The sequence below is a fragment of the Pyrus communis genome, chromosome 2, assembly GCF_041283825.1.
Source record: "Pyrus communis isolate YQ-2024b chromosome 2, ASM4128382v1, whole genome shotgun sequence".
NCBI classification, from domain to species: domain Eukaryota; kingdom Viridiplantae; phylum Streptophyta; class Magnoliopsida; order Rosales; family Rosaceae; genus Pyrus; species Pyrus communis.
In genome coordinates, this window is record NC_142566.1 from 25,306,949 (window position 1) to 25,328,424 (window position 21,476).

Sequence of the window (21,476 nt, forward strand, 5' to 3'; positions counted from 1 at the left end):
CTGGCAACAAGCGACACGTCGTATAAGTAGAAGAAGGGGACTCTGATAGACCTTTATAAGGGTGTGGAAGCTAGGGTTTTACGCCCCATTTTTAGTTGATCCCCCAGCGCCTCTTCCTCCTCCTCTCTTTCTGCATCACTTCCAAGCCCGTCCCAAAGGTTCGTCTCTCTCTGTCTCTCCTCTCCCCCCCCCCCCCCCCAAAAAAAAAATCTCCTACCCATGAAATCTTACTTGTACATCTGAATTGTTCTTAAGAAAATATAGTCCTTTCTAATCATATTTATGCTTAATTTTCAGGTGGCGTATAGCTCAAATCTAGGGTTTTTGCTTTCAAGATTGGATTTTTTAATTGTGGGGTTTTTTTTCTTTCTTTTCTGAAGTGAGGATTTGCATATGCAGGTACAGTTGGTAGAAGGAGAGTGTGAAAATGGTTGAGAAGACAAAGGGAAGGAAGGAGGAGGTGGTGACTAGAGAGTTCACCATCAACCTCCACAAGCGCCTCCATGGCTGGTATTGTACTTTCCCCAACTTTTCGTGATTTGTTCTTATATTTGCATTATTCGTGCTTTCGGTTCGTCAGTTTCGCATTTAGTAGTTGTTTTTGTTGTAAATATTTGATTTCGGCTGCTTGTTTTGCATATTGTGTTTTTCTATTTACTGATTCTTGACTGGGATTTGGATTCATATGGTTTTCGAGTTGTCGACATTTGATTTCAATGTGTATTCGAATGGGTTTGTATGTTTGAAAATTTTCGGAAGTATTTCCTATGTTGTGGTTGTGGACATGTTTGTTATCGAACTTCTATTTTACTTTTATGATTAGTTATTTAACTAGAACGGAATGTATGTTTGTGTCGGGCGTAAAAGAAGTAGAAACAGAAAAAAAAGATATAATGCAGAACTTAGTTATTAAAACTGGCGAGCTGGGTCTTCTAGCAAGTTCGTAAGTTGTTGCGAGGGGTTTGAGGTGGACAATGTTCACCAGATTTTTATGATGGGGAGCAGGGAAAAGGCGATGATTTTCATAGTAAAATGTGATTATAGGAGGGTTATGACTGAAATTGGATTTTTCAGATGGATATTAGGATGGTAAGGTTTCTTAGTGATGGATTAGGGTGGTGAGCGGAAGCGAGACTGCTCAAAGATGGCCATGTAGGACTGTAGTATGGAAATGGTGTAAGCTACCTGGCTGCGGCTTGGGCTTGAAGCAGAGGTTCTAGTCCAGAGGGTTGGGCTTGGAATTTCTGGGTGTAGGGCTCTTACGGTCTCAGATGTCGATGTTATTGAAAGTCTGCGGAGATAGTAGGTTCTGTATAAGCATCATTTGCGAATGTTTTGTTTCTTTTGCTTGTGCATTGCTATTGAACCATTGAAAAACATGAAAATAACTCTTCTGCAATGCCTTTTCATAACAGCACATTCAAGAAGAAGGCTCCTAACGCCATAAAGGAGATCAGGAAGTTTGCCAAGAAGGCCATGGGAACAAATGACGTCAGGGTGGACGTGAAGCTGAACAAGCAGATCTGGAGCAGAGGAATCAGGAGCGTCCCAAGAAGGATCAGGGTTCGCATTGCTCGCAAGAGGAACGACGACGAAGATGCAAAGGAAGAGCTCTACTCCCTTGTTACCGTTGCTGAGATCCCAGCAGAAGGACTGAGTGGATTGGGCACCAAGGTCATTGAAGAGGATGAATGATCTATTCATTTCCGTTTTAAGTAAGCTACCCTCATTAGGAAGAACAGAGAATTTTATATGCTTTTTCGAAAAACCTTCGGAGTTTGTTACCAAACTTAAGACTTGTTTCGGTAGTTTGGTGTATTTTTGTTTGGTTAAATATTCAGCACCGGTAACGTACTTTTTGGTTTTTAAGTGATGTGTTTCTCTGGTTCTTAAAACACCTTTGGATCTCTCTGTCTCTCTTCGAATTTGCTTTCGGAAGAAATCGAACTGCGCAAAATTCTGTTGTGCGACGGACATACCACGTCTGTGCGGCTGTGGTCTGCCCGTTAACACTTGGGCGGCCGCATTGGGATGGCCATAAAGGAAGATCCTCACAAAGAGGATCTGGAGAGGATCCTAATTTGCCATAAAGAATCTCTGCTAATGCAAGGTGAGCTGTAAATGACACATGCAAGACGAAAATTAAATTGTATTCGTGAAAACACTACGCAAACCTTAAAATTTTCAAAGTACATCAGAATACATATTGTCTGGTAAAAACATTAGTAAGTTCGAAAGCCTATGGGCTGGCAGAGGGAAAGTCTTTGAACTCAGAGAGTGGTCGGTCCTGTTCGGCCTGCCCTCCGCTGCGAGGCTGCTCTTCGAACCCGAGTTCTTAACATGCTTCACCTGGAAATAATGCGGAGCTACTTCCAGCAGCCACTTCGGCTCTATTTCCGTTGCACATCTCATGTATTCTCTTGTCGTAAGCACCATTTCGTGGTATAAAACGCAGCTTGGTGACTCCCGCGCTAGCCCTGAGCTCGGGTGGATGTAGGCGGTCTGTGGATATTTGATTGTTCTATAACGTCCATTCTTCAAAGAGCTTGCAACGTGGGGGAAGAAACCGGATGCAATGGCCTTCTTTATAGGCGTTCGATCATCGGGATTTGAGATTAATTCGATCTCAACCCGCCCCAATAGCCGTTCAAGTTGTACCCGGATATCTCTTGCTCGTTTCATGCTCCTCGCCTGTATGTAGTTTTCGGAACACCATTCTGTTGAGTAATTTGTCTCCTTCCATTCATTGTACACATTAAGCAAAGCAATGTGATCTCCCACATTCCCGGTTTGAAACCACATTCGTGCATTGTCAGCGTAGGCTTGTTTGTTCTTCGGGCGGAGAAAAACCGAGTTACCAACAGAAAGCATAGCAGCGATTGAAATAACCTCGTCCGAGCACTTGTACTTGCCGGAAGCAACTATCATCTTAGATAGCTTCGGATCAAGAGGAAACTCTGCCATCTGCCTACCTACCTTAGTCAGCTCACCAAATTTGTTCAATGCAGCTAGGGCAAACAGCAGTTCAAGCGCCTTTATCAATCCTTCAGCAGGTGGAGCATCTATGAAATCGAAATGTAACAAGTCATGGATACCGAGACTCTTCAGCGTAAGCACGACATTCGCAAGGTTAGTCCGTTGTATTTCTGGTATTGTGTTATCTTCAAAATCATGCTGGTAACTGTAAGATGTGTATAACCTGAAGCACTTCCCAGGGCTTGTTCGACCAGATCGACCTGCCCTTTGTCTGGCCGATGCTTTCGAGATGGGAGTGACTTGCAATGACTCCATCCCAGTCCTCGGATTATAACTCTTCATCTTGCAAAATCCAGGGTCAATGACATATTTGATCCCATCTATTGTCAGCGAAGTTTCTGCTATGTTTGTGGCCAGGACAATCTTCCTAGCCCCTGAAGGCGTGGGCTCGAAAACCTTCGCTTGCAACTCAGTAGGTAGGTTTGCAAATATGGGACAGATAATCAGCTCACCAATTTTTGTCCCAAGGCCTTCTGTCTTCTGTTTCAACACTTCGGCCGCTGCTTCAATTTCTTCCTGACCAGTGAGAAAGATCATTATATCGCCAGATGGTTCTGTCACATGGATTTGAAGTGCAGTAGCAATTGCTGCATCTAAATAATCAGCTTGTGGTTCCTTTGTGTAGAATATATCGACAGGATGCCGCCTTCCGGGAATATATAAAATCGGGCAATAATCAAAGTAATCGCTGAACTTCTTAGCATCAAGAGTTGCACTTGAGATGAGGAGTTTAAAATCGGGTCTAAATCGTGCAATGTCTTTAACTAATCCGAACAGAATATCTGTCGAGAGCGTTCTTTCATGTGCCTCGTCCACCATCAGCACACTATAGCTTGCCAAATCTGGTTCGCCGAGAAATTCACGCAACAACATTCCATCAGTCATATATTTCATAACAGTTTTTTCAGATGTGCAATCTTCAAAACGAATAGAATAACCTACCTCGTGGCCGAGTTTGACTCCCATTTCTTGAGAAACCCTGGCAGCAACACTCATAGCAGCAACTCGCCGTGGCTGTGTGCATCCAATCTTTCCATGCTTCGTGTATCCTGCCTCATGCAGATATTGGGGTATCTGTGTGGTTTTCCCGGACCCAGTTTCACCAACGATAACAAGAACCTGATATTTTTCAACTGCTCGGAGCAACTCATCGCGATAGGAGAAGACTGGTAATGTTTTTCTCTCCTCCTGCAGCTTCTCCAAGTTTGATTTCACTTGCGAATCAAATGACTGAGTTTGTTGTGCTTGCAAATCATCATCAAATTCATTAGCTGATGCCTTGACAAAATCAATCAGGTCTCCAAAAACAAATTCGTACTCATCAGCAGACATTGACCTATTTTTGTCTTTGGATCCGAAATTCCATGTTGCCTTTTCAATTTGCTGATCCTCCCAAGCTTTCTGTTCTGCAAACGGGTTGATTTTATCTCCGCCATTCAGTTCCCGGTAGCATTGAGAAGCCACAGAAAATCTCTTTTTCTGATCAATGCCGCACTCCTGATCATCATAGGCTTCCGGGATCATGTACTCATTGCCACTCTCATCCCTTTCTAGCACTGACTTTTTCTTCGCAATCTCTAATATTTGTTTCTTGTAACTCAAGTCACGGTCTTCTGCTTCGGTCAGCTTCAGACCTCTGAATAAGCAATTCTCATCTTCTAAATCCTCCACAATTTCCTCCAATTTCTTTTGCTCCCGTTTCTTTAGATACTCTTGTCTTGAAACTCTTCTTAAAGCTTCGATATCAGCATTGGTTCTCTGAAACGCCTCCTTTGCCTCGTTCTGTTTTAACAACCTTGTTGGGGCTGCTGCATCCTTCTCCCTTATGTTTCTCTCCAACTCCTCCCTCTCTCGCTGATCACGCAATGTTTCTTCTTCTTCAAACGGTGAACCATCGTCGCCTTCTACTATCCATATTCGTCTTTTAACCGGTCTCTCGTTCACTCTCGCAATATCTGCCTCGCGATCTTCTTCTACTTCACTCCGCACCCTCTTCCTATACCGTTTCTTCCTCGAATCCAACTTCATGGACTCATAATCATCGTTGTCCACATCTATGATCTCATCATATGTTCTCTGCAGCTTCCTCACCAGCCTGGCCACTTCCCTCTTCTTTTTCGATAATGACTTGCGGCGCAATCTTGCGAAGATTTCTTTCGAAAAAGCGCCCGATTCATTCGTGGATGGCAGTCCAAAATCGACGAGCTTGTCCATCACACCAGCCGGCGATGTTGCTTGCTTAGCGAGTTGAATAACGAACCGAACAACTACGATGTTAGAATATCCGAGAAAATCCATTAACTTATCAGACACCCAATTCTTCAGAGTGCTACGCCTCGCCATCGAAAATCGAGGCTGATGAAATTTTTCTTAAGGACTTGGATTTGACAGAAAGAAAACGAGGGAATATAAAGTGATGGAAATTCTGCACTCGCGAGATTATATTGTATGTGTATTTATATAGTCTGGAATATTTAGGCCGCAGTAATCCATTAGGAAGAAGGAAACCCTAACCAAATAGGAAACCAAGCGACGCTAGGACTAGGTTTCCACCGTTGACTAGGTTTTCCTAAACAAAGGGTTTTCAAAAAAGGGTAAAGCAACGTGCATTAAATTTGGAGATAAAATTTTGAAAATTAAAAGGCATGAAAGTTGATGATTGATTTATTACTTAAATGTTGATAAACGTGTTTATTCATATTAGTGACACATTATTTAACTTGCAAATTTAATCTCCCTAGCATCAAAAATAGACTTCGGACCCAAGAAGGAAGAGTTTTCTTTGACAAACAAAAAAAGGAAGAGTTTTCCATAAAAAATTTAAAACCCCAAAAACTTAAGGAAAAAAAAATGTTTTGTTAATTTATTTTCAAATGATAAACAAAAGATTATTAAATTTTAATAGAAATATATACAGAATAATCAGATCGGTGCCACCAAATTTCATCAATGACAACTTTTATGTATTGACACAAAAGGGGTACCGTGTTGGGCCACACCTTGCTGACACACATGCGGGGTATGTTAAAACACAACAACTGTAAGGAGAAATTTCAGCAGAGTTTAATTGTCACTAGATTATGTTGTTTTATGTTGAGTGACACCACTAACCACTCAACTTTATTTTAAGCTTGAATCAAATGACAACACAGCCCCTCTTGTACGACATCAATTAAGACGTAAGTCATTGAGCTTAGCATATGGATTATCTACTCTGATACCATATTAAAATGTAAGCATCCTAACATCCAAAACCAAAAGCTTCACAGCAAAGTAAATTCAACAACATATTGTCAAAAAGAAGAGAAAATAAGCGACATAATCTCGAAAACACATCAAAACTAGTGTGTTTTAATTTTTAAGAACAACGATACTGCCCCTGTGGAATTCTGATTATCAGAACCTTATCAAAATAATCACTGAGCTTCTCAGGATCACCCGTACTTCCACTTTCACTCAACACAATAACAAGTTTAAGATCACGTCGAGCTCGAGCAACACGCTTCACTAATACAAACACATCATAGTAATCACTTGCCAGCGTTCTCTCGTGCGCCTCGTCGACCATCACCACGCCGTAGCTCGTCAACAAGTTTTGCCGGCCAAGCCATTCTTGCACCAGCATTCCGTCCGTGATGTACTTCAAGACACTCTCTTTGGTTGTGCAGTCATCGTGATTAATGCAGTAGCGTACTTCACGTCCAAGTTCGACCCCCATGTCTTGAGAAACCGCTGCAGCAGCGTTAATAGCAGCAGCTCGCCGTGGCTCTACACACGCAATCTTTTTCTTGCCGGTCCTTGTGTACCCGGCCTGGTGTAGGTATTGCGGTATCCGCGTAGTTTTTCCACATCCAAATTCGCCAGCAACAATCACAACCTGAAATCTTTCAACTGTTTCAAGAAGCTGACGGCGGTAGTACTGGATAGCTAAAGTTCTTCTGTCGTCCTTGAACTTCGCCTCAATTGATTTCACCACCGTTGAAGATTTTGATGCCATTAGGCAAATCACATGAATGTTAAAGCAGCTAGGAAACTGAGCTGAATAGAATTAAATTAACTAAAACACAAGACCTTTGATTATATAAGTATCTATCGTTTCCAACAAGGACTTGGATTGGTAGAGTACCAAACAAAGATTAAGAAAGTCTTTGCACTCGAGGAAAAAAGTAAACAAAACTAGGTTATGTTCCGTACATGTACGTTTGAACAGTAACAGATCGAGTAAATCGGGATTGGATTGCAAAGTAATTGCGATCGTTCCTATATTAACATAACACGGGGACAAATTGGTAATCTAGATTCATAAGAACACCAATCTCGAAAAGGAAAGCTATTTAATCATGGTGGTTTCAAGTTTGTTTAGAAGATATTGTCAAGATTTACATGTTATCATCTTTTATGTTAATTGTAGATATAAATTGAAGGAAAAATATAAAAAAATCTCAATTCTTAGCTTACCCAACTGTTTTTATTATTTTACGGGAAGGAAATTAAGTTTTATACTGAAAAACGAACGGGAAAACACTATATTTAGCAGAAATTAGAAGTCTGAGAGTTTAAATGACCATTTTTCCCCTTTCGCGGCGATTTTATAATGTTTAGCGACGGTTTTCCCATATTTAATGACCATTTTAGGGTCTTATACGTGTCCAATATCTTTAGTAACGATATTTTTCGTCGGTAACCGCTACAAAAGGTACTTTAGGCAGGGGTTTAGGAAATCGCCGCTAAAAGTCACAGAAAAATTGTGACTTTCCCCTCTACCGTTTTGACAATGCTTTTGTCACTTAAAAAACCATCATTCTACAAATATGCTCTCATCACCGTCTCTCTATTCGTCTGTGTTTATAGAAATTACATGGAAATATTGTTCAAAATTACTCAGTAATTTTTTGTGGTCTTTTATGACTATCGTGGTGCTGACATGAAGCCTGCAGGTCCCCAATGTTTGAAGCCTGCAAATTCATACAGCCAAAGCTCCATTAAAAGCACATTAATAAAGCTAAACTCAGAACTAACGCCGTTACAAAACAAAAATAATAATTTTCACTTTCCCTACTAACATAGGCAGTCGAGGACTAACTCAATCTTTGTTCATTTGAAGCGATACAATCACTTAGTTGTGTGACCAATAACATTCCACTTCCCCGTATTTCAGTTCTAATTTTTTTACCATACCTTCTTATATGCTTCTACTGGAACAAAATAAAATTCATTTACTTATCATGCAATTACCGGCTTATTCGGTATCTATCTATGTAACCTCCATTTCAGCAAGAAGTGACTTCCACGAAAACATACAACTAAAACCGAAGTGTTTCTCTCCCTTTTTTGCCCCCTTATATCCATTCGAAGAAAGATAAAATTAACTGACACCGATCAAGATTTCCATGCTTTCTTAGTTGGTAGCAGAGGGATGTGTGAATAATGTCAGAACTTTCAACTTTAATTTTCATATTCAACTTCATTGAGTAAAATTAATAGAATAATCTAACAATAGGATCGATGTTTGAACCAAACTATCAGCGGCTACACAATCGGAAACCACAAGATTTCAGACCTGACAATGTATTCAAAACGAGTTTTACAAATTGTGATTAAAGAGAATTACCTTAGAGTTCAACCAGGATTTTTCCATACAATACGGAGAATCAAGCTGGTATGGGCTCCCTCTCCCTCTCCCTTATACCAGAATCAAACTTTTTGTCAACTGCCCTTGCTATTTACATCACATCAATGTCAAAGATGGACAAACACAAGGTTCAACTAGCTTTGTAAGCATACATATAGCCTCGAAGTTTTCTCATCTCTTCTGATGATTCAGTTAGCAGATGATCAATGTACAGAGCCAGTCCTGCCCCGCTGCAATACCAGATAAGCTTTCATGAATAAATTTAAAAGTTATACAGACAAGTTCTGAACATGAATTGGATTTTAGCATACCTTAGAGGTCCAAATGGAAGCCACATTATATCCCAGCGGAACCTTGGCAAACTGCACAAGTATCATTTTTATTCAAAACTAGTTTGTTTGTACCTTAAACATACAGCACAATTCACAAGGGGAAAGAAACTTAAGAGCAAGGCAAGATGACAACATATTGAACACAAACTGGAAAATAAAATGCAGGTGCAGTGGTGCACCCTGCATCCATGTTCAACACAAGTCAATTGAATGAAGGGCCACAGTGTCAGCGGCTGAATGAAGGATACATATAGAGAAATGAGATCTTTTAATGTATTTGATTTATTGTTCCACTTAACTACCTCACGGTGACAGTTTCATCGTAATTCGTTCTTAAGATTCTAAGTTGTGAATATTCTAATTTTCTTTTACAAGACTGGTTATGTGATAAAATAACTAATGTTAGAATGTGTGAGTTTGAGAAGTAACATACCTCAACATGTAATACAACCAGAAAACTGCGAGTACAATGCCAGTAAAGAGTGAGTACCAAATCCATCGGCGGTGATGCTTTGAATCATGAAGTAATCCTATGATAGCTGATGAACATGCTAGAACAGCTAGCCAATCTGTTATATTTTTAATTAGTTAATTATTTCATCTCAAAATAATGTAGAAGACAGCCAACTAAGCATATTAAGTGCCTGCAACACTTATTTCCCCCAACAGTAAATAATTACAGACAGTATAACACATATTCTAATACAGAATTACAAAAGATCCAATAACAAGAAATATTGGTTGAGCACTTAAACTATGCTACAACCATCTCATGACTGTTGAAGCATTGACACGTGACTCTACTAATGATAAGTAGGGGAAAATCACCTGCAGATATAACCATCCATGACGGCACCTCCTCCATGAAGTAAGCATGATAACGCTGTTGATCAAGGTCAAAATATGACATTTCATGAGTAAACACATTTTTCAGAATAACATAGCCACAAAATCACATATAACAAGTAGTTGCTCATCTGACACCGTGGTCCTAAACAATATCATTATCGATATTAGACTCATAGAGTGACAAGACAACAACTGATGAAAAAGGATTCATCCTCTATGAAAGACACTAAATCACTACATCCTCATATGTCACAGGTTCCATAAACAGCTAAAAAGCACTCAACTCACAATTCTCAACTTCTCAACAATAACGAGCTCTACCCAGTGAAATTTTGCGACTTGATCTGTGAACCTCTATCCTTAGGGTATGTAATTGAAGTTTCCACATACTCACAACTTGTATGAGATCTCATTGTTGAAAATAAAAGTTACAAAATACAAAATTCCAATTGAAACCCAATGGCTCCCAAAGAACTAATCGAAAGAAATTGGCCATTCTCAAGCATATAGTGCTGAAACCCAGAAAAAAGGTAAATTCAATGAGAGCAAAGAGAAAGCAAGATGCTTCAACTTGCTAAATAAGAGAAGGAGAATCTGCATACCAATTCCCATGGAGACAAAACCTGCTGACAGATTGAGTACAAAAGAAACGCTGAGAAACAAAAGAGAAGCGATGCAAACAAAACCTAGCAAAAGCAAAATCAGCAAGAAGTTACTTCACATTTGAAGAAAACCAAAAGTCAAAAGATTTACAATTGTTTAGTTGGAGAGAACTTTTACCCTCCATAACCGACTCTGTTGAGCTTGACTCTTCTCCATTTCACGAACCAACTCCTCTTGCTCTGTAAATTCGACAACCCATTAACCAAAATGGGACTAAAAAATCAAAATTTTTACCAATTTGTAATTTTTCAGCAGCAAATTGTAGAGAGAGACCTTGAGTATCCATGGGGCGAGAATCGTTGCGGGCAGGATCGTCCCAAGTGGGGAGAGAGAGGTCGTCGTCCTGTGAATTTCTCAATTTTCTGCTCAGCTTCCTCATCGTTCAGAGTTAGTCGAAGGTTTCTAATTTTCTGTTTCGCTTTCGAGAAAGAGGAGGGGGGAAAACGAAAGGAAAATTTCGGGATTTTTTCTCGGCCGAAATTGCGAGTCCTATGGTGGACGGTGGATCGTGAGGGTCTGTTTTTCTCCTCTTATTTTGGCCGTAGAACCCTCCTGCTTCATCCGGAAGTGGAACTGGCAGCGTAAGTTGCTCATCTTACTGTCATACGTATGCAAGCAAATTTATCTTTTGACCTTTCAACAGAAGGGATCAATTTAGGTCGAATCTCTTAAATGATAAATTTGATACCAAATTAGACTATCTATTATGTGATTTTGTCGAACTCTTTCTTTCTTTAATGTAAAAATATCGACATACTAAAAAAAATCAATTAATTTGATCACCTTCAAAAATCTGCTGCACTGATGGGAATCTTTGGATTAACTGGGCGAGAGGAGTTTTTGGTTAATTGCAATTTTTGGAAACAACTTCATTGATTTTGTTTTCCATTCTTTCCCAGATACTTCCATTGGGACCATGAATCTTGGTTTAGAAATACAGTTCCAAAGAAATTATTATGAAAGTTTGTAATCCCAAATATGGAAAAGCATGTGACCCAAATTTCATTTGTCATGAACGACTGCATAACCAACTAGTTATTAGTTTGCTGATATTTTTTTGTTGATAAAAAAAGGAGGTCATATATTTCAACTAAGTTTTGACGAGATAAATGTTAGTCGTAAACAATTGCATAACCAATTAGTTTTTGGTCTAGTAATACTTCGCTTTTGGAACAAGCTCCAAGTTTGAATCCGTCCAACGCGTCATTAAAAAAATGACTGCATAAGATTTGAAGGCACATTCCGAGTAAGTTTTTATGGGATCAATGTTAGGAATAACCATTAATAACTAGGTTAAAGTTGATATTATGAAAGAAGAACAAAATCGACAAAGGGCTTGTGACTCGAGTAATTTAAGAGTATGTATGCTCATACCTGAAGTTCTAAGTGCGATTCCCCCCTCCCCCACTATAGCTTGTATAAAAAGGAATGACAAAACGAAACCTATGAAAACAAAACAGGTTTATAGCTTTAAACATCAGCAGGTTAGCTGAAATTATTTATATGAAGTCAGCTATACATGCCGAAGCATCTGCTCAAATTCGCATGAAGTTCGAAACTTTGATGTGGTTTACATGAGTTGAGCTCTATCAATCAATCCTAGCCCTTCACAATTCATCATGAGAGTTCCCTTTTGACAAAGTAGATTCGGGTTGATTTTCAAGGAGGTACCTTGTGGCCAAGGATGCGTGTAACGCTGCTCCATATGGAAGCACATCTTCGTTTATTCTGAAGTTCGGTGAATGGCCTGATTCGAGCTTTCCTTGAGACTCATTCTTCATACCGACCATGAAGAAGTATCCTGGAATTACTTCTTGATAAAATGCAAAGTCTTCCGCACCCATCAATGGTGGCTTCTCTAATATATTCCGCGGGCCTAGCAAATCTCCTGCAACATTTAGGAAGTGTTGATGCAGATCTTTGTCGTTAACGACCACAGGGTAAAAGGGCTTCTCCTTTTCGTTGAATAGGACAGTTGCATTGCACCTCTGTACACTGGCTTGTCTAGTGATGACCTGCAACTCGCATAAATAATTTACATTTATGACGATACATTGTAAGAGAAATGAATGAGAACAGGAATTTTCTACTTCCGAACTGAAGACGCCAAAAGGAAAGGAAGGAATCTAAACCAGGAGAAGCAAAGCATACCTCTTCAATTCTTTGTTTAAGGTGCATAAAGCTTTCCTTCGAAAATGCCCTGAACGTCCCACCAATTGTAACAGAATCTGGAATGACATTGAACGCACCGCCTCCTTGGAACTTTCCAACAGTAACAACCTGCAAGATATGCTTTCATGTAACTGAATGGATATGGACTAACTAAAGTGCCACTCCTTGCAGAGGGGTCCAAAACAGCATATAAACAAGATGCTAAGACTAACACAAAGGTGAATGACTGGCACGGTGGCACCATATGGAAAAAAAGTATTTAATAGCTTGCTACATTCGAAAGCAACATTGATCTGGGTGGAACTTTTAATCAAAATAGAAATAAGCGGTAGAGCAATAACAGGAAGAAAAATGGATTATACAACCAGACACAAGTGAAGAGAGAACGCGAGAGAGGGAACCTGTGAATCCAATGGGTCGGCTTCACGCGAAACAAGATGCTGCAGACTAACGATAACATTTGAAGCAGCCAAGATTGGGTCTATTGTGTGTTGCGGAATGGCAGCGTGACCCCCCTTCCCACTTATTACCGCCTCAAAAAAACCACTGGCAGCTAAAAAAGGGCCAGACCTGGTAGATACTGAACCAATGGGGTCACCAGAAGCGACATGCAACCCAAAGATGGCACCAACATTCTCCAGAGCCCCTTCATCTATCATCTTCTTTGCTCCTCCACCTCCTTCCTCAGCTGGTTGGAAAACAAGAACAACTGTACCCTATAAGAGACACAAGAAACAACTAAAAAACTTTCTTGTGTATATAAGAGAGACATCCAACGACATTGAAATCCAGCTGACATACACAGTAATCTACAATTAGAACCCACATTGTGGAATTTAAAATAAAAGGAGGATAGAGCTGTTTATGTAAAAACGTTCGTCAACAAGCAACCTCCTACATGCAAATGATTTAGAAATCAACTGAATAATGCAAATCTTCTACAATAGTGCAGGGAAGTAAAGAAAAGAAATTTGACAGACAAAAGGACTAATAAATTAAATTAGCTAACTGGGATGCTTCTATATTAGGATTGTGGTCATTGTCCAAACAGGGGACGCATATATCTATATGATTTTGTTTTTCTTACTCCCTGATGTTTGTGTAACCCGTACATGAATCAAGAACCAAGCTTTCCTATGAATCCTATCTGAAATGACTATTTTGAACATAAATTATGTCAACTAAATCTAAGTTCAAGTAATGAATTCAACCCGTAAAACTAACCAGTAAATAGAACACAACAGATTCAACGCAATCAAGCAACCAGCTGAGGAAAAAGCCTGAAATGACTATTTTGAACATAAATTTATATACTGGTTTGAGGACCAGTATATAAATTCATTCTTTTAAGAAGTCGTCCAAAGAAAAAACCTGTAATTCGTGGCGATGTTCTTGAAGTATCTTTGTAGCACCAAGAAGCATGGCAACATGAGCATCATGTCCACAAGCATGCATCTTCCCTGCAACTTTACTCTTGTGCTCCCACTCCACGCTCTCCTGCATCAAACCAAACAAAACAAACAATTTCCATCAAATTCCTCATTATCTTTAATTCAATTTCCATCAAATTCCCCATTATCTTTAATTCAAAACACCAGTCTAAAATCACCAATTTCTACCACTCAGCAATGCAACAGTAACCGAAATAGTAATATAAGCGCATGTTTGAAATTGCTTAGAGAAGAACTAAAAGTGCTTTCTGGCCACTAAAAGCGCTTCTAACTGCATCTGAAAATAAAATTTAAAAGGGCTTGTGGGTCATAGAACGCTATTTCTAGCACTGCCAAGCTCCTTCTAAAACACTTCTAGTGAAAGCACTTCCCTTTCTACAGAATCAATTCAAAGGTCCAAAATTTACTGAACCTGCATAGCCAGAGCATCCATATCCGCCCGAATCGCAACGAACGGCGGCCCGCCGGTCCCAACAAAGCCGACAACGCCAGTTCCAGCAAATGGGTATTTGTAACGGACAGCTATCCGATCAAGTTCGTCTCTGATAAGCTTACTGGTCTCGAATTCCTCGAAACCAAGTTCTGGGTTTTCATGTATCGTCCGTCTGACTCCCACCATGTAATCGAAAAGCTCCTGCCTTTTGGCGGAGTCGAAGAACTTCACCGGGATTTGGGCCAACTCTTCCGGGCTCAGAGAACTGGTTGAAGAACTGAGAAGCGGGAGAATCAGTAACACTGTGAAAAACGAAGGGACCCATTTGCAGGACGCCATGGATTTGCACAGTGAGCTTTGTGGAGGTGGTGATTGATATAGATAGGGGGTTGAAAAAGGTGACCTCACGTGGAATGCGAGGGAGTGAGGGACGAGAAAGCAACGCTTTTCAGAGTTATAGAAAGGTGTATCACGCAAAATCATGTGAAAATGTAGGGTGATTTTTCATGTGAGAAATGTTATAGGGTGATTTTTTGATATAATTAAAAAAATAGAAAAACTATCAAAAGGTTTGAAAATTTTGAGTTTTAATAATAAGGATAAAATAAAAGGTAAAGTGAATAATACCAGATTTGACTGTAAAAATGTGGTTTTTCGTTAAAGTGAACAGTACTATAGGCTTTTCGTTAAAACTCTCTAAAAAAAGGGTGTTTTGTTACAATTATTATTTTTTTATAGAACATAATTGATTCATCTTATACTTGTCTATAAATATAAATTTAGATTTGCAAATAATCATTGTCTAAATTTAGATAATTTTTTACTTTTTAGGCCACATAACACACATCAGCAAAGGTGAGTTCATTGCACAAATTTACATATTTAAATAGTGAAAGGTAAAGTGAGACACGTAGCGAGTTGGGAACAAAGTATAACAAAGTCAAATTTTTAGAGTAAAACAAAAATTACATTTGAGTTTTATAAAGCATTCTAATATACAAGCCTTTCATGGATGTGACAATAATGTTTATGTTTTATGTTTTATGATGTAAGAATTAAGTCAATTATCATGCGATAAGGATGAGCAAGAAGTTTCGGAATCAAAGGAGTTTTACACCTCATATGACTGATCCACTATATTTCGTTAAAAAAAAGTTTAAGGAGAGAGGAGGCTATCCTATATTCTATGGCCACAACATACCAGAAGTTTTTTTAAGGATTTACCTAGAGATCTAGCCTAATTTTTGACTTTCACAGATGACCCACTAAGTTAGATTTCCAACAACAAAATTTGAAATTAAATCTTGGTATAACGAAAAAGACGATATTTACTAACTCAACAAACCCTTAGTAGATCAATCCTCTACTTAGCTTAGAAACATTTCCAACTTCTACTGCATTTACAATTACAAGAATCTCCCTCGGTTCAGGTCCTAGATTTACAATTGCAATTTGCAACCCAAACTAATCAGTGCACCCCGAAACGTCCACACCAATGACAGCAAAACGACACCGTCCCCCTAGGCAAATCCCCATCCAGCCGTCCGTCGCACCCACACCGGACCCACAATCCATCCATCGCGCCACGTGGAAAAGCATAACTCCAATCAACAACGTAGAGGAAAAACTGAGAGAAAAAGGCAAAAGCAGCTTCCCTTCTCCTTCTTCCAACGCATCACCAACACGCCTAAGCAAACCGGCAGAGCCCTCTCACCCAGTTTACGCGGGTCTCTCTCTCTCTCCTCCCCCTTCTTCTTCTCCATCAAAACCCTAGCTTCCCCAATCCGATCCGTCGTCTTCCCCCAATTTCCACCGTTGATTTCGAGGTACGCTTACATACCCAATTTATACCCGCACGTCTGTATGTTCTGATTATTTTCCGATGAACGTTGCGATGATTCTTTTGGGTGAAAATTTTCGGTGATTTGGGTGGGATTAAGGTTTTGCTGGATTTGTTGCGTTGACGGTTTTTTGATTGTGAATTGTGTAGAAGATCGAGAGGGTTTCATAATCCTCGAAGATTTCAACCATGTTTACCAGGATTTTTGGGAAACCCAGACAGGAAAACAGTGCCCTCACCACCTTAGACAAGTTGAATGAGGTAAAATTTTGGATTCATTCGCCGTTATGTGTTGTTTCGCATTGATGGTATTTGATTAAGTAATTGAATTTGTGTGGTTCCTTTGTGATTCTGTTTGTTTGATTGATTTGTGTTTTGAAAATATGATAACTTTACTTTGTGTTTCGAACTTTTGTAGTATCGATGATTCTTTTTGGGTATGTGGATAGTTTAGAATTTAGTTTTGGGAGGTTGTGGTGCCAAATGAACTGTTTCTTGTGTAGTTCTTTATGTTTTCTTTGAGTTGGTTGATGCGATTAGATTGCTCTTTGAATATATTTTGGTAAATGTTCGACAGACACTTGAAATGCTTGAGAAAAAGGAGAAAGTACTACAAAAGAAGGCTGCTGGAGAAGTTGATAGGGCCAAGGAATTCACCAGAGCAAAGAACAAAAGGGGTATGTTTGCAAAGTGTTTCCATTTTTCTTATGTGAATTTGAGTGGTGATTTTCTAGTCTTTGGATCATTTTCTCAATGGACTTGTTAACTTTCTGCTTCAAGAGACGGCGTATGTTCACATCTGTTTATCCAAAAGTTTCACATTTTGCACCTAGATTATGTAGACATGAATATGTCGGCATCCATCTGTTGTTACCAGTCGTTCGGATTTCTTTATCTTTTCACCACTGGTTTCAGCACCAATTGAACATGTTGGCACTGTAGACTAGACTCATTATTATTTGTATGTACTAATTCGTTTTATACTCCTTAAAGTTGGCCAAAGATATGAATGCTGATTGTAACCTGATGAGATCTTGTCCATGAGTTGGAAATTTCGGAGGGGCTGGGGATCCCATTGTACAATTTGGATCTAAAACCACAAACATTTTTTGCCATGACTTTTGAAATTCTGGTGCTGTGTTGAGTTACAACTTATATTGCTACTTTGCAGCCGCTATACAATGTTTGAAGAGGAAGCGGTTATATGAGCAGCAAATAGAGCAGCTTGGAAATTTCCAGTTGCGTATCCATGATCAGGTAATGATGAGAATGGAATTATATTCCGTCATGCCTTCTATAGTGTTTCAAATATTGTTGATCGTTTTAATATATTATATTTTCTTTATTTTGTTTTTTTTATTTTTTTTTATTGTGTCTTGATGAATGAGATTTTTCTGTATTTGTGTTGCAGATGATAATGCTAGAAGGTGCAAAAGCCACAACTGAAACTGTAGATGCCTTGAGAACTGGAGCTGCTGCAATGAAGGCAATGCAAAAAGCAACGTAAGTAGCACTATATTATTGATAGAGGATATTTGCACTTCCACTGGAATTTTGCTCTAATAATGTGCTCAAGTCGTTAAGTTTCCTTGTCTACTTATTTTCCATTCTTTGTCAAATGAGCTATCTACATTTTATTTCAGAGGCTGAATATGAAAATATAGTTCGACTGAAAACCTAGTTTCTTTTCTGCAATTGTTTTGTTTGGAATGATCAGTTATAATATTGTTGTCCTGCACTTCTGATCAAAGCTTGATTAGGAGATGCTAATAATTTGAGTGTATAATATTACTCGTTGCTTACTTTCTATGTTTTTTCTTCATTTCCTGTATGCCTCATGGCATATTGGCATCTGAATAATTGAATTATGGGTGTTCCCTGACATAATTGAAATGTGCATCTTTTGGTACAGGAACATAGATGATGTGGACAAGACTATGGATGAGATTAATGAGCAAACAGAGAACATGAAACAGATACAGGAAGCATTGTCAACTCCAATTGGTGCAGCTGCTGATTTTGATGAGGTTTGCATTCTCGTTTTCATTTTCATTTTCATTTTTTATCCCTTCGATGATTGGTTTTGTAAAGGATATGTTTTTGTTAGTCCTCATGGGGGTTAAAAGTATCAGTTTGCATACGGCTGCTTAGAAGTTTATACAATTTTATTTGCAGGATGAATTGGAAGCAGAGCTTGAAGAGCTGGAAGGTGCAGAGTTGGAGGAACAACTTCTTCAGCCAGCAACACAAGCTCCTGCAGCGCCAGTGCAGGTCCCAGCAGGAAGGCAACCAACTCGCCCTGCGCCCCAAAGGCGCACTGAAGAAGAAGATGAATTGGCTGCTTTGCAGGCTGAGATGGCACTTTAAGAGTGGAGGCTGTTTGCAGGTATTCATTATCCTGTAGGATGAGTCGAGGCTATGTGAAGGATTGGTCTGATTTTATAATGGAGATTTCTGCTTCGATCACACATCCCGGATATCTGTGTGGCTTCATTATTAAACAGAATGTATATAAAGGTGGCACAAAATGAAACAGTCCCCTTTGAAACTTGTATTCTGCTTTTCCGCAGATTTTTCTCTTCTTTTTTTTCCTTTTGAGTTTACTTTGGGACATTTGTTCAAATGTTGTTCTTCGTCTGTCATCAGGCAGGCCTTAATCAAATAGCTTGTTCTATTATTGTGTGTTATTATTACCAAGTCAATAATATGAATATTCTGATGTGAAAGCTACTTTGTTCTTTTCTTGCTTTCTCCATTGGATTTGGCCGGAGCTGTTTTTAGGTCAGTCTTTTGGGTTCTTCACCGGCAGTTGACTCAAGTCAACGATAGGAAGGAAATAAGGGGCCAAGAATTTCACCTTCTCTTCCTAGTTTGGTGAAGAAAGGGGCATCGGGTTTAATTGTATACCATTGTAAAAGTAAGATTTAAAAATCAAATTTGGCAGGCTATTAGGTATCGTCCTGCACTCCTTTGCTTGTTTGTGTCTTAATTCACCGTGATTTATACAATCTTGCGGTTTGAAAGGGAAAGTCCAACGGAGTAACATTGGAGTGTGAAAATATTCTCAAGACAAAAAAGATAGATGAGATTGTGTTTCTGTTTGCAAATCCCATCACATTATTCACGCGCTACTTAATAGCATAATGAATGATGTAGGCGTATATATCCCGATTGTAGAGCATATTCTCTCTTTGTTGTGGTGCAACATTCTAAACATGAAATACCTTAATTGAAACTAAGAAATACAAGTGCAAATAATTTCAGCCTCGTTTAAAAGTCGTTTAAAAGTGTTTTTAAAATGTCGCTTTTAAACAAGACTTTCGTTGCTTTCCTACACCACAAGCAGTAAGTAACTTGGTCCACATTCTCCAAAGTGGTGTGGTAAACACGTTGTGGTCGTGAATTCAAAAGTAGTTACTTTTCCTTCTAAATTGACCAAAAGAAAAGGGATGTTCCCACGTCTTTCCTTTTGGCGACATGAACATTGATCTTGGTAAGTAGATGGTATTAGACTTACCAAAAGAAAAGGAATTCATTCTCGGTTACAGGCAGAGGTGAACGTACATTGGCACCAAGGTGGTTCCAAGACCACTCAAACACTGAAAAATATATATATGAATGTCTTCCGATGGCTTTTCGAATGTTTAGTGATAAAACATATCTCAACAGGTTGAGTCGAGCACTCTTGCGTCGAGCACTCAGACCAATTCTATCAATATCATCAAATTGCTTTGGCTAACAACAAGCTCACCAAATATTTGAAGAAATGCTTCAGGAAAAAAATTTAAATTTTATGCACTTCGCGCTCTGTTTCTATCTTAAAAACTTGCACTTTAACACAAGGACCTCTCAAGTTTCGAATCTTGAGACCACCACTTGTTACAGGTAAGAATCCTTACTGAGTCGTGAAGTGATTAACATTGCCCTTTTAGCTCACCTCAATAATTTCAATAATGACTAAAAAAAAAAAGTGTGAGAGAGAGAGAGAGATCATGTTAACAGAGGATAAGAGAAGAAAAGGCCTAGCAACAAATGAACAAGAACATAGCTTAGCTAGCTAGCAAAAGCCTAGCAAGAAGAAGATGCAACAACAATTCCCTTCACATGTTTCTTGAAGAATTAATCTCTCTCTCTCTCTCTCTATAAAATCATCCATCTTGAGTTCTCCAAAAATGGTCATCCAGATTCATCAGTGAATAATGTAGGTGAGGAGCAATGCCAATACCATCAACCCATAAGCAATTCCTTGATCCACTGCCACCCCTGCATACCAAAACACCACATTCATCAACCACATGACATAAAAAGAACAATAGCAGACGCGGGTTAAGCCAGTTGGTTAGCGTCAACACCTGCATTAGGTTAGAGCATTTAAACTATCACATTGGGAATTGAAAATCATTTCCCCGCACATTTTTTTCTCTTTCTACAACCCTCTTTAGTTTCTGCAGAAAGAGAGAACCGTGTGCGGAAATCATTTCTCTATCGCATCTTAAAGAGAGAGGGGGAGAAAATAACCATCGCTTGTTGGGGCAGGAGCAGGAGCAAGGCTTTGAGCATTGATGGAAGGGAGAAGGAGAGAGATAGCAAGGGCAAAAACTGCCACCACAAAGAATTGAACCTTCAGCATCTCCATTTTCTTTTCTAAAAGCTGTAAAATTTTCTCACTTCCCAAACAGCTTTCTCTCTCTTGCCCCCCCAAGCGGCCCCGATGGGATTTCTCTTCTCCAATTCAAGCCTTCAGCCAAATGAGGGTGGCTGTCAATTTCTCAGCGTTCGATTTATACACAGAAGAATCTCATACGACAACCCTAAAAGCCTAAAACGACAGTCGGACTAAGGAGAATCTTTCCTCAAAGGAAACGGCCACTCTGGCTTATAATTGCAGCCAACCTCGCACCCCTAATCCCACGCTCTCGAGGGTCTCCACGTGGACGGACGAGATTTCATGCACGTTCAAACTACAGGTATTGTCGAGCTGTGGTGCTGTGGGCCTCCACCAATGAGTTGGGATTCCTTCTTTCTGTGTACCTCCCACATGCAACTCAATCCTTAACTGGTACGGTGA

The 21,476-nt window shown here is 39.4% G+C and overlaps 4 protein-coding genes, 1 long non-coding RNA gene and 1 pseudogene across 6 annotated transcripts; 2 read left to right on the top strand and 4 right to left on the bottom strand.

Moving 5' to 3' along the window:
• The first annotated feature begins 1 nt into the window (after window position 1).
• On the top strand, window positions 2-1,869 carry LOC137746814 (large ribosomal subunit protein eL31). Of its 2 annotated transcripts, none has more exons than XM_068486825.2 (3): window positions 2-158; window positions 400-510; window positions 1,416-1,869. In XM_068486825.2, exons 2-3 carry the CDS (start codon window positions 428-430, stop codon window positions 1,693-1,695), a joined length of 363 nt encoding a protein of 120 aa, XP_068342926.2. In that variant the 5' UTR covers window positions 2-158; window positions 400-427; the 3' UTR covers window positions 1,696-1,869. The 2 variants fall into 2 exon arrangements, with proteins under 2 accessions (XP_068342926.2, XP_088545371.1); XM_088689245.1 differs by having other exon boundaries at window positions 78-158; window positions 381-510.
• A 274-nt stretch (window positions 1,870-2,143) lies between these two features.
• Window positions 2,144-5,387, bottom strand: LOC137746981 (pre-mRNA-splicing factor ATP-dependent RNA helicase DEAH1 pseudogene; annotated as a pseudogene).
• A 2,394-nt stretch (window positions 5,388-7,781) lies between these two features.
• Window positions 7,782-11,104, bottom strand: LOC137748603 (uncharacterized). The gene is made up of 9 exons (XM_068488770.2): window positions 10,786-11,104; window positions 10,630-10,691; window positions 10,452-10,535; window positions 9,829-9,883; window positions 9,434-9,569; window positions 8,980-9,030; window positions 8,821-8,898; window positions 8,648-8,718; window positions 7,782-7,991 (listed from the first exon to the last, which is right to left on the bottom strand). Exons 1-8 carry the CDS (start codon window positions 10,889-10,891, stop codon window positions 8,688-8,690), a joined length of 603 nt encoding a protein of 200 aa, XP_068344871.2. The 5' UTR covers window positions 10,892-11,104; the 3' UTR covers window positions 7,782-7,991; window positions 8,648-8,687.
• A 389-nt stretch (window positions 11,105-11,493) lies between these two features.
• On the bottom strand, window positions 11,494-11,957 carry LOC148698817 (uncharacterized). Its single transcript, XR_015958556.1, has 2 exons — window positions 11,887-11,957; window positions 11,494-11,730 (listed from the first exon to the last, which is right to left on the bottom strand). It is a non-coding gene; the product is annotated as an uncharacterized LOC148698817 (long non-coding RNA).
• Window positions 11,957-15,079, bottom strand: LOC137747147 (IAA-amino acid hydrolase ILR1-like 4). The gene is made up of 5 exons (XM_068487176.2): window positions 14,548-15,079; window positions 14,056-14,181; window positions 13,086-13,400; window positions 12,664-12,792; window positions 11,957-12,527 (listed from the first exon to the last, which is right to left on the bottom strand). The coding sequence occupies exons 1-5, from the start codon at window positions 15,049-15,051 to the stop codon at window positions 12,120-12,122; spliced, it is 1,482 nt and encodes a 493-aa protein (XP_068343277.2). The 5' UTR covers window positions 15,052-15,079; the 3' UTR covers window positions 11,957-12,119.
• A 1,135-nt stretch (window positions 15,080-16,214) lies between these two features.
• On the top strand, window positions 16,215-19,134 carry LOC137747121 (vacuolar protein sorting-associated protein 32 homolog 1). Its single transcript, XM_068487135.2, has 7 exons — window positions 16,215-16,394; window positions 16,559-16,669; window positions 16,986-17,085; window positions 17,580-17,665; window positions 17,820-17,911; window positions 18,321-18,435; window positions 18,584-19,134. The coding sequence occupies exons 2-7, from the start codon at window positions 16,598-16,600 to the stop codon at window positions 18,773-18,775; spliced, it is 657 nt and encodes a 218-aa protein (XP_068343236.1). The 5' UTR covers window positions 16,215-16,394; window positions 16,559-16,597; the 3' UTR covers window positions 18,776-19,134.
• The last annotated feature ends 2,342 nt before the right edge of the window (window positions 19,135-21,476 follow it).

Excerpts from the sequence above, each read along its gene's own strand:
- LOC137746814 (XM_068486825.2), top strand. The coding sequence starts at position 428 with ATGGTTGAGAAGACAAAGGGAAGGAAGGAGGAGGTGGTGACTAGAGAG. Across the intron at positions 511-1,415 it reads CACAAGCGCCTCCATGGCTG|CACATTCAAGAAGAAGGCTC; the intron begins GTATTGTACTTT and ends TTTTCATAACAG.
- LOC137748603 (XM_068488770.2), bottom strand. The coding sequence starts at position 10,891 with ATGAGGAAGCTGAGCAGAAAATTGAGAAATTCACAGGACGACGACCTC. Across the intron at positions 10,692-10,785 it reads TCGCCCCATGGATACTCAAG|AGCAAGAGGAGTTGGTTCGT; the intron begins GTCTCTCTCTAC and ends TCGAATTTACAG. Across the intron at positions 10,536-10,629 it reads AACAGAGTCGGTTATGGAGG|GTTTTGTTTGCATCGCTTCT; the intron begins GTAAAAGTTCTC and ends TGCTTTTGCTAG.
- LOC137747147 (XM_068487176.2), bottom strand. The coding sequence starts at position 15,051 with ATGATTTTGCGTGATACACCTTTCTATAACTCTGAAAAGCGTTGCTTT. Across the intron at positions 14,182-14,547 it reads TGGATGCTCTGGCTATGCAG|GAGAGCGTGGAGTGGGAGCA; the intron begins GTTCAGTAAATT and ends GGTTTGATGCAG. Across the intron at positions 13,401-14,055 it reads AACATCGCCACGAATTACAG|GGTACAGTTGTTCTTGTTTT; the intron begins GTTTTTTCTTTG and ends TGTCTCTTATAG.
- LOC137747121 (XM_068487135.2), top strand. The coding sequence starts at position 16,598 with ATGTTTACCAGGATTTTTGGGAAACCCAGACAGGAAAACAGTGCCCTC. Across the intron at positions 17,086-17,579 it reads CAGAGCAAAGAACAAAAGGG|CCGCTATACAATGTTTGAAG; the intron begins GTATGTTTGCAA and ends GCTACTTTGCAG. Across the intron at positions 17,666-17,819 it reads AGTTGCGTATCCATGATCAG|ATGATAATGCTAGAAGGTGC; the intron begins GTAATGATGAGA and ends TTTGTGTTGCAG.